At 54.6% G+C, this 17,308-nt stretch overlaps 9 protein-coding genes across 9 annotated transcripts; 7 read left to right on the top strand and 2 right to left on the bottom strand.

The window, feature by feature from the left end:
- Positions 1-211: 211 nt before the first annotated feature.
- On the top strand, positions 212-1,215 carry PG997_012751 (pyrroline-5-carboxylate reductase; the record flags this gene model as incomplete). Its single annotated transcript, XM_066817065.1, has 2 exons — positions 212-770; positions 911-1,215. 2 exons carry the CDS (start codon positions 212-214, stop codon positions 1,213-1,215), a joined length of 864 nt encoding a protein of 287 aa, XP_066662757.1.
- A 432-nt stretch (positions 1,216-1,647) lies between these two features.
- PG997_012750 (uncharacterized protein) lies at positions 1,648-3,564 on the bottom strand (the record flags this gene model as incomplete). Its single annotated transcript, XM_066817064.1, has 7 exons — positions 1,648-1,800; positions 1,878-2,407; positions 2,461-2,719; positions 2,776-2,889; positions 2,930-3,274; positions 3,313-3,421; positions 3,494-3,564. 7 exons carry the CDS (start codon positions 3,562-3,564, stop codon positions 1,648-1,650), a joined length of 1,581 nt encoding a protein of 526 aa, XP_066662756.1.
- Positions 3,565-4,538: 974 nt separating this feature from the next.
- On the top strand, positions 4,539-5,693 carry PG997_012749 (uncharacterized protein; the record flags this gene model as incomplete). Its single annotated transcript, XM_066817063.1, has 1 exon — positions 4,539-5,693. The coding sequence occupies one exon, from the start codon at positions 4,539-4,541 to the stop codon at positions 5,691-5,693; it is 1,155 nt and encodes a 384-aa protein (XP_066662755.1).
- A 715-nt stretch (positions 5,694-6,408) lies between these two features.
- PG997_012748 (peptidyl-prolyl cis-trans isomerase) lies at positions 6,409-7,417 on the bottom strand (the record flags this gene model as incomplete). Its single annotated transcript, XM_066817062.1, has 5 exons — positions 6,409-6,595; positions 6,662-6,768; positions 6,834-7,003; positions 7,256-7,278; positions 7,407-7,417. The coding sequence occupies 5 exons, from the start codon at positions 7,415-7,417 to the stop codon at positions 6,409-6,411; spliced, it is 498 nt and encodes a 165-aa protein (XP_066662754.1).
- Positions 7,418-10,322: 2,905 nt separating this feature from the next.
- Positions 10,323-11,708, top strand: PG997_012747 (ENTH domain-containing protein; the record flags this gene model as incomplete). The annotated part of the gene is made up of 5 exons (XM_066817061.1): positions 10,323-10,404; positions 10,465-10,576; positions 10,721-10,982; positions 11,012-11,256; positions 11,315-11,708. The coding sequence occupies 5 exons, from the start codon at positions 10,323-10,325 to the stop codon at positions 11,706-11,708; spliced, it is 1,095 nt and encodes a 364-aa protein (XP_066662753.1).
- A 279-nt stretch (positions 11,709-11,987) lies between these two features.
- Positions 11,988-12,191, top strand: PG997_012746 (uncharacterized protein; the record flags this gene model as incomplete). Its single annotated transcript, XM_066817060.1, has 1 exon — positions 11,988-12,191. One exon carries the CDS (start codon positions 11,988-11,990, stop codon positions 12,189-12,191), a length of 204 nt encoding a protein of 67 aa, XP_066662752.1.
- Positions 12,192-13,643: 1,452 nt separating this feature from the next.
- On the top strand, positions 13,644-13,871 carry PG997_012745 (uncharacterized protein; the record flags this gene model as incomplete). The annotated part of the gene is made up of 2 exons (XM_066817059.1): positions 13,644-13,814; positions 13,839-13,871. The coding sequence occupies 2 exons, from the start codon at positions 13,644-13,646 to the stop codon at positions 13,869-13,871; spliced, it is 204 nt and encodes a 67-aa protein (XP_066662751.1).
- Positions 13,872-13,927: 56 nt separating this feature from the next.
- Positions 13,928-14,326, top strand: PG997_012744 (uncharacterized protein; the record flags this gene model as incomplete). The annotated part of the gene is made up of 1 exon (XM_066817058.1): positions 13,928-14,326. The coding sequence occupies one exon, from the start codon at positions 13,928-13,930 to the stop codon at positions 14,324-14,326; it is 399 nt and encodes a 132-aa protein (XP_066662750.1).
- A 387-nt stretch (positions 14,327-14,713) lies between these two features.
- PG997_012743 (uncharacterized protein) lies at positions 14,714-15,193 on the top strand (the record flags this gene model as incomplete). Its single annotated transcript, XM_066817057.1, has 1 exon — positions 14,714-15,193. One exon carries the CDS (start codon positions 14,714-14,716, stop codon positions 15,191-15,193), a length of 480 nt encoding a protein of 159 aa, XP_066662749.1.
- Between the last annotated feature and the right edge of the window lie 2,115 nt (positions 15,194-17,308).

Below are 17,308 nucleotides of genomic sequence, written 5' to 3'. Positions count from 1 at the left end.
CTAGAAGACCGGACGAGCCTTGCTTGGCCCAGGCCTCCTCCGACTTTCGGCGCCTCGCCCGGCTAGTCACGGCTGGACCCACTCGGCGCCCCCCCACCGAGAGAGTCAGTCAGTCATTCAGCGGCATGTCCAATTGATAGCTTTGGTTGGATACTTGACTGACTACCTACCTACCTACCTACCTACCTTACATAACCTACAATACAACGCCATGGCCCCCGCAAACCTCCATTCCGCCAATCTGGCCTTCATTGGCGGCGGCAACATGTGCGCCGCCATCGTCGGCGGTCTCCTGGCAAAGGACATCATGCCCAAGGACCGCATCACCGTCTCGGAGCCGTGGGAGGTCAACCGCCAGAAGATGGCCGACCTGGGTGTCCAGACCACCACCTCCAACACCCACGCCGCCGCCGCCGCCGACCTGCTCGTCCTGGCCGTCAAGCCCCAGGTCGCCAAGGCCGTCTGCCACGAGCTCGCCGCCTCCTGGGCCGCCCGCCAAGAACTGCCCCTCATTGTCTCCATCGCCGCCGGTATCACCCTCGGCAGCCTGTCCGACTGGTTCACCGGCCCGGACGGCCGCGCCCCGCACGTCGTCCGCGTCATGCCCAACACCCCCGCCCTGCTGGGCGAGGGCGCCTCGGGCCTCTTTGCCGGCGCCGGTGTCTCCCCCGCCGACAAGGACCTGGTCACAGCCATGCTCGAGAGCTTCAGCAAGGCCACCGAGTGGGTCGACAAGGAAGAACTAATCGACGTCGTCACTGGCCTTTCCGGTAAGTAGTTCGAGTCGCATGGCCTGGCGTCCTTCTTCCCTGCCTACCCCTCGTCCTCTTTCTGTCCCTACTCGTGCCCGGGAGAAGAAAAAGGGCGAGATATACGAAAGCAAACCGAGGCGGCTAACACGCACGTGCAGGTTCTGGGCCGGCATACTTCTTCGCCATGGTGGAGCACCTAGTCGCCAGCGCAAAGGCACAGGGTCTTTCGGAGGAGCAAGCTATGCGACTGGCAAAACAGACCTGCTTTGGCGCCGGTAAGATGCTTGTAGAGTCTTCCGAGTCTCCCACGCAGCTCCGGAAGAACGTCACAAGCCCCAATGGCACCACCGAGGCGGCCCTGAAGAGCTTCGAGGCTTCCGGCTTCGAGGGCATTGTCGACAAAGCTGTCAGGGCTGCGAGCAGTCGCGGTGAGGAGCTAGGAAAAATCCTGGGCCAGTCATAAGACGACGCTGGTTTTCGGAAATTGCTGCACGCGGAGTCTTGTAGTATGAGGCGAATAAAGCCCGGTTGGGCCTGGGAGCGCCTACTAAAGCGCCGGAAAGAGACTGGCAACACAGACGTAACCCCTTCCAGAGGAAAGGAAAGAAGACGCGGCAATGGCAAGACGTCTGAATATGAAATCACTCGTATCTCGCTTCGGAAGTCCATTACAATGTGGTGCACGTGCTATGAGTTCCCAGGTTCTCGGCTCCCGGCTCTAGGTTCTCAGGTCGTCAAATCATTAAATTACTCCATCAATGCATTTTGGTTTTGCAAGCAACGCCTAAGCCTTCGTGGCATCAAAAGAAAAGTCAATCCCTGAATTAGAATACACCCTCCTCCCATGAACCAGCCAAAATCCATCCGCCGTCTCAAGGCACTACCTGACCTAAGCTCATCGGCCCATGCGGATAACACCAGCGGCCACCAGTTTTTGGATGTTGGATCGGACCGAGGGGTTCTTCATGTGCTCCTGAAGAGCGGCAGGGTCCGATTGTGCCTGCTGGAGAATGGCCTGCATAACGGGGTCTTGCATTATGCTCATAATCTATCACCGGATATTAGCACCATCGTCACGTAATCTGGGCGGCGTTCCCTTGATGTAGGTAACTACCCCAAACTTACCTCGGGATCCTTTTGCAGACGCTCTCTCGTCTGCTCCTCCGTCTCGTTGTCTCGGGCCGAGTACATGGCTTGGATGGCCTTCTCCTGCTGCTGGGAAAGCTCGCGGGCGTTGGCGCCGTTGTGGTGCTCGTTGTCGATTTCGGTTGCCTCGGTGCAGGCATCCAGGCACTTGGAGTACTCGCGCATACCGAAATAGACCTGGGCCTTGCGAATGTAGGCACGGATGAACTTAGGGTCCTTCTTGATGGCCAAGTCACAGTCCTGGAGGGCACTGGGGAATTCAAAGAGCTTCACGAAGGCAGCCGCGCGGTTGCTGTATCCACGAGGGTCCTCGGGAGCGCGCTTGACCATTTCGCTGTAGGCGGCCACAGCACCCGGGAAGTCTTGCTCCTTGAACTTCTTGTTGCCTTCCTCGCGGGCCTCCTCGGCCTTCTGAGGGTCGATGTAGGCCTTCTTGGCGGCTTCAATCTTGTTGCGCTCAGCAGTGCGCAGCTTGGTGTTGACCTCGGGGTTCGGTGCTCGGTCAGCGACTTCTTGTAGTTGGCAATAGCCGCATCGGCGTCCCCCATCTTCTCGTAGGCACTGCCAATGCGAGCGTAAGACTTGGCGATCATCTTGAAGTCGGCATAGATCTCGCGGCCTTCATCGATGGCCTTGGTGCAGGTGTCGATGCAGGTCTGGTAGTCGCCCTTTTCGAAGTAGGCGGCGCCTGGGTTGTTGAGGTAGGTAATGTCCTTGTAGAGGTCCCAGGCAGCGCTGTAGTGTTTAATGGCCTCGTCGAAGTTGCGCTTCTTGTAGTTCTCCGTACCTGCGGCCTTCTCCTTGTCGGCCTCGGCCTTGGCCTTTGCTTGGCCAGCTGCTCCTCGTCCTGGGCGGGCTCGGGCTCGGGCTCGGGTGCCTTCTTCTGCTCGGGCTCCGCCTTGGTCTTGGTGTCGTTGGGCACCAGGTCAGGCATGTCGACATCCTCCTCGGCCTCCTTGGCACCGGCACCACCAGGCATATCGCCGGGGGGCTCGGACGTCCATGTCGACACCCATGGCAACACCAAGGACCTGGATCATACGCGGGTCACTAAAGAGGTCTTGTGTGCTGGAGGGGTTTTGCTGCAACTGCTGGACCTTGGCCATGAAGGAAGGGTCGGAGAAGTAGCCGCTTGTCTTGGGGTTGTTCATGAGCTTCTGCATCAGGTTGGGGTCCTTGAACATCTGGCCCATGCCGCCCAAGGGATCGCCGCCCATAGGGCCGCCGGCGTCTTGCTCCATGGCGCGCTGGACGCTTGCCAAGGAGGACTTGAGGCCGGCGTTGTTGGGGTCGTGCTTGAGACCCTCCTCGTAGGCATCGTTGGCGCCCAAGAGATCGCCCTTGCCGTGGAGAGCCGTGCCCTTTCGGCCCCACCCCTCGGCCAGTCGGGCTTGAGCTCTGTGGTCTTGTCGGCATCCTTCAGGGCATTGTCCCAGTCCTTCTTGGAAGCGTAGGCGGCGGAGCGGTTGCTGTAGAGAACGTGATTGCTGGCATCCAGGGCGATGGCCTTGGTGAAGGCGTCGCTAGTGGCAAGACAGGTCAGCAAGAAAGGAGCGAGGGCAGATAGATTGGGTGGTTAGTGTTGGTTGGCTTACACAGCCTCATCGAAGTTCTTGTCGGCGATGGCCTTGTTGCCGATGGCCTTGAGCTCGTCGGCAGTGGACATGTTGGGCAATGTCGTCTGGCTCCGTGTGGATGCACGTGTTTCTCGAAGACTGGGTAATCGAGACGTGGGCGAGATGGTCTGTTTGCGGTCGGGGAGTGAGAGAGGAAGAAAATGCACGATCGGGGCGGCAAGGGAAAGGCAGGCAGGCGACAGGCCCCGAAAATAAATCTGTATTGCGCGGGACGCCTAGCTTGGAATGGCAAGCTGGGAGAGCAGCGGCCGCTGTTCCAGAGCTTTCCACAGCGGCATCGAGACCCTTCCACTGCCGCCGGAGAGGAGGGGGGCTTGGTTGGCGGGGTTGAGAGGCAAGTGGAAATGTTCCCATTGAATTGACTGTGCAGGCACAGCAGCAGGCAGGCACCTGTTGGCGTGTTGGGTAGGCAAGGAGGTACCAACCCACAAAGTACCTTCAATTGATGTTGCTACCCTCGGTACCCACCTAGGTACATATTGCCGTCAAAGTTCCAAAGCTGTGGCGGTGCACACGCATCGCATCACCAGCCAGCCAGCCAAGTAAGTACCTAGGCCTAGGTAGGTAGGTACCTGCTTGCGATTGATGGATCTGCACTACCTAGAACTCCGAACTCGTCCATCTAGGTACCTATCAATCCAATCCAATTGATTGATCTTATCGCCAATCCAATCCAAGCTCTTATCGGCTTGGAGGGGCTCCAACTTTTTTGCTTGGGTTATGCGCGGCTGCTATTGATTATTGATCTAACTAACTGCCTCTCCATTCAATCAGTCAGTCACCACCACGCAACGCAAACAGAAGCCACCGTCGTCGCATTGACTGTGTGATGCAATACCTCGTCGCCGCATGGCAATCATTCATGTCGGACTGCTAGCGCCCACATACCTCCTACCACGATTCGACCTCGCCATCCTCCAGTTCCTCGCCGCTACCACCACAACGCCAACTTTGACTCACTCACCACCCTCCCCGCGGCCGAGGCCGACCACCAGACTCCAACATGGACGACAAGAAGGAGCTGCTTAAGGAGCAGCTCTACCAGGCATGCGAGGAGAATCTCGAAGGCCCCGACGAGACCGCCTATTCTCGATCCTTCTCCCAGGACGACCTGCAGAGTCTGAGCATATGTCGCGAGTTGAAGATTGACCTCAAGACCCTCATGGGCCTCGTCCAGTCTCTGACAAACGACCGCCGCTTCATCCCCCTCCAGTCCGCAACCGGCCCCGTATGGCGCCTGCGCCCCGAGGAGGAGGCCAACAAGTACCGCGGTCTCGAGAAGGACCAGGTCTTGGTCTACAGCTGGATCGACAATGCCGGAGGCGAGGGCATCTGGCAGCAGACCCTGCGCAACAAGACCGGCATCACCCAGGACCAGCAGTTCAAGAACATCCTGAAGCAGCTCGAGGCCAAACGCCTGATTACCAGCTTCATGTCGGTACAAAACGCCTCGCACAAATGCTGGATCAAGGCTAGTATCAAACCAAGCATCAAGGCGACCGGAGGCCCCTGGTATGCCGACGGCGACCTCGACGAGTCATTTATCAATATCCTCCTCAACGTCGTCTTCGATTTCATCAAGGACCAGGGCAGCTACTCGACCCGCGGCAGTGGGGGTGCCCCCAAGGGCGCCAGCACTAGTCCCGTATTGCCCAAGAAGGTGCTCAAAGGAAAGGAGAGCGAGGTCGCCATCGCTGCCCGGGGCAAGAAGCGGGATGCCGACGCCATCACCAACGACGACGAGTCCACCCCACTCAAGGCGCGCCGCAGCAACGGCCAGCAGCGCATCCTGCTTCCCATGCCCGCCGGCTACAGCAACTACATCACTCTGGCCGAGATCACCGAGAGAATTGCCGCTGCCAACATCACCAGGGGCACAAAGCTGAAGGAGAGTGACGTCAAGCAACTATTGGACGTCCTCATGTACGACGGACGCATAGAGGAAATCAAAGTCGGGCGCCGTGTCGGCTATCGCGCCGTTCGCATCTCCAAACATGACCCGTCCAATTTCGTCCCAGGCAGCGTTCCCGCGTATGATTTGCCCTCCAATGGACTGACCGAAGCTCCTTGTGGCCGGTGCCCCGTCTTTGAACTGTGCGAAGAGGGAGGACCCGTCTGGGCAGGCGGCTGCGAGTACTTCGATGAGTGGCTTGCATAACACGTTGAGCAGTAAACAACCGTCTTGCATCGTGTCGTCAACTTATGTTTCCTTACGGTCAATGTTTACTCCCCCGTGTTTCAAATCTCGGTTCCATAGCGAATGGTTCTTGTTATTTTTGGTACTGCATTGCATTCCATGGGCGGGCGTTTTTATGGGTAAGTATATCATCAAGAGGCAAAACTCGTTTGATGAGAGAGATGAATGGCAGGAGTTTGGGCTGCGACGAGAAAATGCTATTTACTGTCCAATAGAAAGACCGGCAGGGCTAAGCGCCTTGAAGCATATACCCTTGTCATACTTACCATGCCCATTTTCAACTGCCCCAGTAAAAGCAAGGGATTGCTTAACGTACGGACCCGTAACCAAGCCGTCCATGACCGACAGCTGTGCTGCGGTGGTAGTGTTAACCCAGCATGGCCGTACAGCAGAAGGTGGACTACAAGTGTGCCTGGTTGCGTTTCCATTACACCAAACATGATTCACGTGACAGTCGGGGCCATTTTCATTTGCAAAGATCTTGTGATTCAAGGCTACCTAGGCTTAGTACCACGAGTTTTGCCAGACCATCCCCTGATAGATCTGATGCGTTGACTTCGTTCAGACCCTCCCCATCAGCCTGCAAGGCTTTTTGATTGTTTGTATGAATATGCCGGGAACGCAATCATGTGTAGTGTTACACGAGAGGAAGGCAATGTGTGTGTGTGCCACAGACTTAAGCCTCACCGCTGTTGACGATGGTAGGGCGGGTGTTGTACTTAACAGTACCGCTCTGGGAACCAGTGGCCTCCAGGGCACGGACAACGTCCATGGATGCCTGGTCGGCAACCTCGCCGAAGACGACGTGGCGCTGGTTCAACCACGAGGTGACGACGGTGGTGACGAAGAACTGGGAGCCGTTGCTATAATTTGGGTCAGTCCGAGGTCCGGGCAGGAGGGCTGGTTACTTTTGCGGCACAATGACTTACGTGTTGGGGCCAGCGTTGGCCATGGACAGCAGACCGGGCTTGTCGTGCTTGAGGGTGAAGTTCTCATCGGCGAACTTCTCACCGTAGATGGACTTGCCGCCAGTGCCCTGCAATGTCGAGTCAGTACGGGAGTCAGGGACAGGGTGTGGTTGGACTCGGAGGGTGTACTCACGTTACCGCGGGTGAAGTCACCACCCTGGAGCATGAACTCGGGGATGATGCGGTGGAAGGAAGAGCCCTTGTAGCCGAAGCCCTTCTCACCGGTGCAGAGAGCACGGAAGTTCTCGGCGGTCTTGGGGACGACGTCGTTGAAGAGGTTGAAGTTGATGCGGCCGGTCTGCTCTACAGTCGGGAACAGCCAGGGTTAGCAATTGGGGGTTGCCGTACACGAGTTACGCGATGCGGGGTTTGAGCTTGGAAGCTCTGGAAGATTCGGAAGCTTTGCTCGAGAAGGGCGGTAAAGCACAGGTGAAGACGACAATGGGGGATACTCACTCTTGACAGTGCCGGTAGCGCGGCCACCCTCCATAACGGGACCTACTACATGTCAGCATTCGACGTGATTGTGGCGAGATGACATCTGGGTCTATTTACCCTCCCACTCGACCTCGAAGAAGCTGTTGGATGAGGGATATGTTAGCCGACGCTGTCAAGGCAGAGAGAGGGACCAGACAAGACGTCATGCCGCCCATGGCAGCATGGGCAGGCACGACGCGTCGAGGGAGCAGAGGGAAGAGGGACTTACACCTTGGACATGTTGGCGGATGAAGCAGAGAAGAATCTGATTCGGTTGAAGGAAGAAGTTGTGGATGGGGGAAAAGCTGCCTTGGGTGCGACAAACTTGAGGGAAGATGTTGAAGGTCGATGGAGTTGGGAAAAAGTAGAGGAAAAGGTCGTGAGGCGGGGGTCAGTCGAGAAGCCATTTTCTTGTATGGAAAAGCTGTTTCGGTTGCTAAGGCGGGGCAATGCTGCTGTTAGTACATGAATACATCACAATCGATCAATCAATCAATGCCCTCCAGCTTCCAAGGTTCCAGTGGTTCCAGTCTGGTGAGGGCAGCGCTCATGTCATGGCCTGGTACTTGCCATGCTGTACCTGCCGTACCGCTACTTGTAGAAGAGTGGGGGGGGGGGAAAGGAGCAGGAGCAGGAGCAGGAGCAGGAGCAAGAGCAGGAGCAAGCATCAGCGCGAGGGGGAGGGAGAGGTGAGCAGCATGGAGGAAAACAACTAGAACTAGGTACGAGGTATCCATCCCTCAACCTCCCAAAGCATCGCTACCCCGCCTTGTCTGCCTCTCTGCCGCCCATCGTCCGATTGATCAATCAACTGATTCTTGCTTGCTTGTCCAAACCCGACAGTCAATGGACGCCCAGAGAGAGGCAGGTAAAGGATGGGGAAGGGAGCTGGGCCAGAAGCTTCTCCTTTGACGACTGGCATTTGCTGGACTGGACTAGGCTGCGTGGGATTGATTTCTCCCTCCCCTCCGTCTTCCCCTCGGGTTTCCATCCCGGTCTGGGGTGCAACGAACAACTGCAGCTGGCTTCTTCTTCTACCTGGAGCACCTGGGCATTCAGAAGAGCTCTGCTGAGTCTGCGTCTGCGTCTGCGTCTGCGTCTGCGTCTGCGAGGCGAGGAGGCTAACCTTGGGTAGGAGGGAGGAAGGTACACTCGATTACCCCTCGATGCAAGTACCAATGTACTACTCATTTTTTTGATGGGGGGAGGGTGAGGGAGGGTGAGGGAGGGACCAGAAACGACCAGAAACGACTTGGTTGGTCCTTGCAGCTGCTTCAGGACCCCTCTTCTGGCGTCAGCTTGCAGCAAGCTCGAAAGCCATCCGACACCACCGCCGTGCCCCGGTAGCACAGCACAGCACAGCACAGCACAGCACAGCACAGCACAGCACAGCACAGCACAGCACAGCACAGCACAGCACAGCACAGAGAAGGGGATAATGCCAAGCGCTATGGGTGGCTGGGAAATGACGCTGATAGATATTACATCTTTTGTCTGTCGTGCTAGTAGAGGTGGCAGCCATTGGCCTGGCCTGGCCCTCGCCTCCTGGCGGCGAGTTGTACTCTTGGTGGTACTCGGATTGATCGCATCGACTGCCAGCTTGGTGGTCGAGCTAATCAGATGTGCTGGAGCACGGTGGCCCCTCTTCTTCCAACATAGCCTGCTTTGCTTGGTGCAGTGCAAGGACGCACGCGTGTACGTACACATGCACACACCAGAAGCTGTGCCTGCAAGGTCGGGTCCGAGTCTAGCCAATGGAGCGTGCAGGCCCGCATAGCGAGCAAAGCAAGCCCGTCTTGATGCCGCATGCCACTTGGCCAAGCAAATCCCGCGCACTCACGCACGCCGCAGCCATCAGAGCCACCAGTGGCTTGAGCATGTCTTTGGCCTGGGGATGGGGGGGGATCAAGACATCAAAAGCGAGCTTCTCGCCATGGTAAGGGTATATATATACTTGCCGCAGCTGGCAGCTGGCAACTGGGCCGGTGGCGAGCCAATTGCAAGGCGGATGGATGAATCGAGCCCCTTGGAGCGTTCAGGCTCACCGCTGCTCCATGGCAGTCTCAAGGGATCCCAGGTTGCGTCCAGCTCGGACGACTACGGGGGAGAAGAAGAGGAAAATGTGCTGCGCTGCTGGGGAACAAGAGGAGACGACACGGCGGCACCAAAGGAAACATTGGACGTACCTCTTGAAGACGCAGCCTCGGATCAGGATGAGTCTGGTATGTATGTACGGGGAATCTATTGAAAACAAAGACTAGGTAGGCATAAAATCTTCGGAGGCAGTGGTGGTTGATGGATATATATTACACTGGACGGAGGATAGTAGTTGAGATGGGTTGGTGAGGCGCTCCCAGCCAAAGTAAGTGACAGAAACTTTTTGGATCCATGTTGTCCGTGCGCGCTTTCTTCCACATGCAGTGCCGTCCCGGCCGCCGAATCAAAGACTTCGCCGCTTGCATGGACATGGAATACCTACTTAACCTACGGCTGGATACCAACGACAAGACCGCCAAAGTGCAACTGCCGAAGGCGTTGTCCTGACGCTGTCAACGCGGACTTAATGTTCCATTCGATGCACGTCCAAAGATTGAGATTATGTCTTCTGCAAAAGTACTACTTACCATACGGCGCTATGGGGACTGGGTACATGTAGGTAGGTACGGAGCAGAGTAAGAAGCACTGCACCTCGATTCATCATCCGAGATGCAAGATCTCATTGCGCGATCGGAACTCGGCGCAAGCACCGAACTTCGCAGGTCAGATACTTCCGGGCTTCTTCATTGCCTACGCATATTCAAGTTGTCGTGTCGTGTCATATTGCTAAGCCATCGCCTTGGGTTGACTGTCAAGCCTCTGCATATAGCTACTTGCTTCAATGTTGTGTTGCGTATCGAGGCACGTCACTCATACTCCGTACCTAACCTTAGGAGGTAGGTACCTCTCTCCGTGGGCGGCAGCTGGCGGCCAGCTGGCTGGTCCGACACGCTCAACTGCAACCTCCAGCTTGGACCTGGTAGGCCTACACGAATGCCCAAGTGGCCTGAAAGCCGGTTAAGCTGCTGCCGATTCCCAAGTTGCATACTTCATTCACATTGTTCACATCCAGAACGCGGTGCAAAGCCGTCGCGCCCCTTTCGCCAAGATGGATCTCAACAACCTGCAGAGCACAATCTCCAACCTGACCTTGTACGATCTCAAGGCAGGCGTGCGCAAAGTCCAGAATGGTAAGTGATTGATCCCGAGACCGCGGTCGGACCCGAATGCTGATTGACCGTCGCCCCTAGCCGTCATGAACTACACGGAAATGGAGGCCAAGGTGCGCGAGGCCACCAACAACGAGCCATGGGGCTCCTCCTCCTCCTTGATGCAGGAGATTGCCAATGGCACCTTCAACTAGTACGTATTCCGTTCTATTGCCTTGTCTCGCATTGCAGTCCTGCCCCAGGAGGGCCAAAGGGGACCAAAGGGGGGCCGCCCCTACCTGGCTGCTGCACTGCGCCAGAGGGCCAACATCGCTAATGACCCACGCGCCATTACCAGCCAGACGCTCAACGAGATCATGCCCATGATCTACCGACGCTTCACCGAGAAAGCCGCCGAAGAATGGCGGCAGATCTACAAGGCTCTCCAATTGCTCGAATACCTCATCAAGCACGGCTCCGAGCGCGTAATTGACGATGCACGAGGCCACATCACCCTCCTCAAGATGCTCCGGCAATTCCACTACATCGACCAGAACGGCAAAGACCAGGGCATCAACGTGCGAAACCGCGCAAAGGAGCTCGCCGAGCTGTTGAGCGATGTCGAGCGGATTCGAACCGAGCGCAAAAGGCAAGAGCCAACAAGGCCAAATACACCGGTGTCGAGGGCGGCTCCATGGGCGGCTTCTCCAGCGGCAGCGGCAGCGGCAGCGGCGGTAGGTATGGTGGGTTCGGTAGCGAGACTGGCGGCTTCGGTGGTGCCAGTGCTGGGTACGGCGGTTACTCCGGCGGCGTCTACGGAGACGGCGGCGGTTTCGGTGGCCAGGAAACAAACGACTACCGAGAGCCCACGCGGCGCGCCGAGCAGTTCGAGGAGTATGACGAGTTTGACGACGACACGGGCGCTGCATCATCACGCGCCAAAAGGCCGGAGAGGGACCGAGAGAGCCGGAGTGAAGAAGACGACACCTGCGGCCGCGCCCCCGAAGAAGGCCAAGGAGCCCGAGGTCGATCTGTTCTCGTTTGACGACCCCGAGCCGGCACCGTCGACCTCGGCTGCTGCTCCACTACCGGCAGCGGCACCGTCGAACGGATCTTCGGCGCTTGCTTCGCTATCCAACGATGATGATGAATTCGACGACTTCCAATCGGCCACTCCTGTCCCCGCGGCCCAATCGTCAGGCTCCTCTGGCGCCTTCGCGATCCCGCCCCCGATGGTCACGTCGAGCGCACAGTCAACCGCTCAGTTTGCTGCTCCCCAGCCCCTCTCCGGGCCCCAGAATGCCAACATCAACAGCATGATGTCTGCCATCTCCCCCTCCCGCTAGCACCAACGCGACCCCCGGGCCCAACTACTCCTCATTCAGTACCCCCGGCAGCAGTGTCATGTCGCCCCAGGCCTCGAAGCCTACGGGATACCAGCCATCCCAGCCCAACTATTTCCAATCCGTACAGGTCGGCCAGGCACCGCAGCACACGGGTTCCTCCCTGTCGGGAGCATCTGGCATGGCTGCCGCACCTGCCGCTACAGGCATGTCAGCGTTCAACAAGCCGGCGGCCACTCCGTCAGCCAAGCCTGCTGCGGGCGGTGATCCGTTCGCCAACCTATGGGGTGCTGCCGGGGCAACGTCAAGAAGTCCCAGACGCCCGCGTCGGGGCCCAAGCTGGGCGAGCTGGCCAAAGAAAAGACCAGTGCATCGCTTTGGGGAGCGCCTGCGGCAAGCACACCCAAGCCAGCGCAGCCGACTTCGGGGGCTGCTAACTCAAGCACCGGTGCGGGCGGCAGTGGGTTTGATGATCTGCTGGGTTAGGCCAGCACGAGGTGGCAGGAGATGTTTCCTCGGGCGTGCGACAGAGCAGAGGTGACAGTGCCGGTAGAAGGCGTCTTGCGGCTGGGGGTTAGATGGGATGAAGGCTGGTAGAGGGATCGCTGGTATACTGACCAGGTGATGACGTAAATGCCGGTGAAGATGTATGTTTGATGGATACCGTACTGTCCTTTAAGATAGGCGTCTAGGCGTAGAAACAAAACTGCCTTGTTTGTTTGTTTTGTCTCTTGCGAGGGCCTCTCTCTCTCAATCTAGACAGCGTGATTCGTGAGGTTGTGGGACGTTGGGATAGGTGGTGTCGTCCTCAGCCGCATACGCAGAAGAAGCATGAATTTTGTGAGATGAAGGGCCGGTTCATCAGGCCGGCGCACCTACTCCGCCTCATCCGTCGCAATCTCGCATGCAGAGAACGGCACTACGCAGGTTGGCAGGGCTGCTGCCTTGACCCGTCCGCGGGCCGCGTCTACACGTAAGTCAACACTCTAGATGAAGTCAAGGGACAACCGCCGGGAGCCAACCAGATCTGTGCGATCACGAGGCTCGGCGCGCCTGTCGAGACGACGATACGGGCAGCGGCTACTCTTATTGGCCCCTCTGCCGGCAGCAAGGATACTGGTGTGTTGGTATATTTCTATGGGGCAGCCGGGGAGGCGTCCGGCTTGCCAGGGTCGTAGCCGACTACTAAGCGCGGTGCCAGGCGGCGGCTCTGATTGGCCCACGCCGGCGCCAACTGCAACAGCCTCCCACGATCATCATCCAGATCAACACCAACTCGGCATGATGATCGATCGACTAGCTCAGCTCCGCTCCGCTCATGTCCAAAATAGCAGCGCGACAGAGGGCGGCTCGTTGTTTTGGGTAGGCGCGGCGAGGATGCGCTCTAGGTCTGGGTCGAGTCCGGGGTCTAGGCGGGAGAAGCGCGGCAGCAAGTACATATAGGGAGTCGAGGTCGCCCCCGTCCAAGGAGATGGGTTTTGTTCTCTCATCAAGCAATCCTTCCATCATCAGCATCATCTCTCACGACTTTCCTTTCGAGTCTTTTCCTACCTGTTCTTCCTCTGTCTTTCCTCTGTCTCGGTCTCGGTCTCGGTCTCGGTCTCGGTCTCAGTCTCCCAGGAGCGTTTTCCTATCATACAACACACACATTCATACTTACATACATGGTCTCTGGTTTTCCCTCATCCCCCTCTATCAACACACAGTAGATCTGTCTGTTCTCCGTCGCCCTTTTCGAAGCCCCCTGAACCTTCGCTTGCCATAGCCTTGCCCACGGTCTAGCACCGTCCCTCGTTCAATATTTCGTCCCCACTGCTCCCGACAGCTGCCATCCCCAAGCCGCGGCCGCACTTCCCCCTGCGTACCGCCCTCAAGCTCAACCAGCCTCGTCCCCGACTCTCGCTCATCACCGACTTCGAGAAGCCGATTCCCCTCAGGATGCGCTTCCAGGCTCCCCAGCTCGGCGCCCTCGGCGTCACCTTCACCGCCTTCCGCGGACTCCAACTCGTCTCGCTCGTGGCCGTCGTAGGTCTGACGGCCAACTTTATCAGTGAGATCGTATCCGCCCGTCGCGATGCCCCCGACGTTCTCGTCGGGACATTGGTGGTGGTAAGTCAACACCCTTCCGGCCAGCCAATACGCCAGGCGCGAGACAACGCCGACTAACACGCAGCAGTCTAGCATTGCCGCCCTATATGTTGCCATCTCCTACATTCTGTACTATGACGGCCTGCTCCCCGCTCCTCATCTCCGCCGGGCTGGATTTCGCTCTGATGGTCGCCACCATCGTCGTAGCCATCACCGTCGGCAAGCCCCTGTCGATGCTGACGTGCGAGGTGCTTCCGGAAAGTTCCTCATCCTCATCCTCTCTAGCCGCCAGTGTCACATATGTTGCCAGCACACAAACTCAGGGGATTGCCTACCGCAATGTCTTGTCCAAGGTCGTCAACTACTTCGCCTTTGTTGCCATCGACCAGCCGCACTGCTACGAGATCAAGGCCGTCTGGGGCCTGAGTATCGCGCTGTGTGTGCTCTTTGGCTTCAGTGCCATTGTCTGCGTCGGTCTCTGGCGCCGAGTTAAGGCTACCGTGGCTGCTCCTCCCAAGGACATTGAAGGCTAGGGGTGCGCGGGCGTTCGCGGGGTTGTTGGATCAAGGGGAAGGGAAGTAGCTGGCTACAGAGAAAAGGGTGTGACATTCGAATTCGTGCCGCCGCCGCCGCCGCCGCCGCCAACATTCAGTCGAGCTGTTCGGGGGCCACCTGGGCCTCCCAGCCCGATTCTTTCCCCTTCTCGCAGCCTCGGGACCGGCACTATTCGGCATGCTGGTCCGGCTTCTCATCCTACCTTGGTACACCAATCCCCCGCAGCGCCCCAAGCTGCCCAGCGGGCACCCATCTTTCGGTCCATCGACGGGGATATCGATCCTGTACCTGCCCCTTCGACGATCGTCCATACCCGCAATGCCAGTCGGGGCCGTTCCCTGACTGTAAAGCAGAGCAATGTCGCGATGCCGCCCATCCCTGAATCACCTGCCGGCCTCGCACCTCCTCATACGAACTCACCAACAGAGGACTACATCCCCATCATCCACAAGCGCGGTCCAACCAAAATCCAGACGCGAGGCTTGTTTCCGCCAGGGCAGACCAGGGGGCAAGCTAAAGAGGACGACGACAATGGCTTCACGCCGATAACGCCGACCCCTTTAAGTGCTTCTCCGAAATCGCCTCGGAGGTGGTTACCGGCCAGCCCTCGCGATGCTTTGGGTATTCCTATAAGCAAAGTGTTCCTTGGCCGTAAAGTGCGCAAGACCAACGATGTCGAAGATATGGAACATCTGAGTCCCCGCGAAGCAGCACACACGTCATCACATCCAAATGTCCACGCAGTGGCGCAAGGGGCGAAAGACCGCAAAACAATTTGGGGTTTCGTGGAAGGTTGGTGGGATCTTGGGCTCTTAGATCGCGGGAGGAGTTTAAAGAGGAAGTAATGTATTATAATACTCTTTTACGGACTTAAAAATTAAACGTTAACTAGTTAATATATTCCCGCGTATATTTTTTAAGGTTTTTATAAAAAAAACTTTTTTTATTATATTTTTATTATTAAAAAATTATAAATGAGGTACGAGATTAACGTGGTTTACCACCGAGTCGCCTATATTACTAAGTCGCCCACTTTTCTACTCGACTTATTTTATTAAATTTTAATACGTAATAATTTTATAATTATAATACTTAATTTATTTTAAGAAGAGCGAATTGTTTTAATAATTTAAGTAACGCGAAACCCTTTAAACCGTTTAAGTTAAAGGTACGCTACCGCTACGTACGATGTTTTATATAAAACTTTACGCGATCGAATAAACGGTTAAACTCCACGACGCGATACCCGAAATTTATAATATAAATTAAATTTAATTAAAAAAGAGGTGCTTCGTAATTATATAATCGATTTAAATACCCGAAGGATGCCTCTTAATATTAATATTGTGGGAGATATAGTTAATTTTTTTACCGCGTCAGTAAGCACTAGGTTAAGCGCTTTATCGATTAGAACCCGGACTTTAAAACTCGAATAAACCGTTAATACGATTATTAAAGGGCTTTTTATAAAAATATAGGTGTTATTTTCGGCTAGTACGCGCTAGTCGTGAATATAAAGGCTAAATACGGTATTTTAAACGAAAATATATAGAATTTCAACGAGACCGGCTTTATAATAAGTATAATCGGGTTAATACTCGTCGTAATACGCGCCGATCGGCGTAGGAAGGCGAAATCGGTCCAGCCTAGTAATCGGGAATAGTCGACGGCTATTAAATATATTAATTTATAAAGCTAATATATCCCGCCGTTTTTAATCGTTTAAAGTTAATATTATTTCGCGAATTAATCGCGCGAATGCGATTTACCGGGCGATTAAGTAATTAAACTAATTTTTAATAGCTAAATCGATAATAAAATAAGCTTAGATTAAATTAAATACTTTAATAAGTATATTAAATTACGAACAAAAGGTTACTATTACCTCTTAATTTTCGACGGTTATAAGAGCTATATTTTAGCCGAATTCGAAGTATATTACTAAGATAACGATATTATTACTATTAATATACCTCTTTATTTATCGCACTTACTTTAATTTCTTAATATAGTACTTTATTCGCCTTTAAAGCGCGCGTATTCGAAAGAAATCGAGCTGTTTATTAAGGCGTTAATAAATTATATTATAAAGCTAGAGTTTTTTATCGCCTTTAAAGCTACTTATTTTACTGTTTTTACGAAAAATAATATTAAATTTAAATTTAACGTAACGTGGTTTACCACTACGCGACGTATATTACTTAGCGACGCACTTTTTTTACTTTTCGACCTTTTTATATAAATTAATTTAATTATAACGTTTAAAATTAATTAAAACTACTCGCTATTCGATTTCTTGCTTAATTTTATATCCTTTTTACATATTCGCGCATTGTGACCTGTTTCGCCGCAAATATTACAGCGCCTTTCACCGGTCGCCCTCCGTTTCGACGAACCCCCTATTTTCACTTTTATCGGGCGCTGAACGCTTCCCTTTTACCTTCTCGTCCTATAGCTACTGAGATTCTTTAATAGTAAAGGCTCCTTTAAACTGGACTCGCGACTTTTTAGCTCTTCGGCGCTTAAAAAATACTAAATTAACCTCTTTTAATATAACGTGGTTTACTAATAAGCGGGATATATTATATATCGAGACACTTTTTCTATTTTTCGACATTTCTATATAGGTTTATTTAATTATAACGCGCTTTATTAATTAAATTCACTCGCTATTTAATTCGCTACTCGATTTTATATCCTTTTTACATATTCGCGCATTATAGCCTATTTCGCCGTAGATTTCACAGCGCCTGCCGCCCGTCGCGCGCCTCTTCGATAAACTATTATTTTCGCCTTTATTAATCGCTGGCCGCTTCCCTTTTACCTTCTCGTCTTATAGCCTTCGAGATTCCTTAATTATAAAAGCTCCTCCAAGCTAGACTCGCGATTTTTTAGCTCTCCGGCGCTTCGAAAAGGCTAAATTAGCCTCTTATAATATATATATTTAATTTTTTATAAAA

The sequence above is a fragment of the Apiospora hydei genome (assembly GCF_038363865.1).
Source record: "Apiospora hydei strain CBS 114990 chromosome Unknown utg000009l_segment0_segment0, whole genome shotgun sequence".
Classification (NCBI taxonomy): domain Eukaryota; kingdom Fungi; phylum Ascomycota; class Sordariomycetes; order Amphisphaeriales; family Apiosporaceae; genus Apiospora; species Apiospora hydei.
The sequence above is the reverse complement of the archived record's forward strand: the minus strand, read 5'-3'. Positions and strand labels throughout refer to the sequence as shown.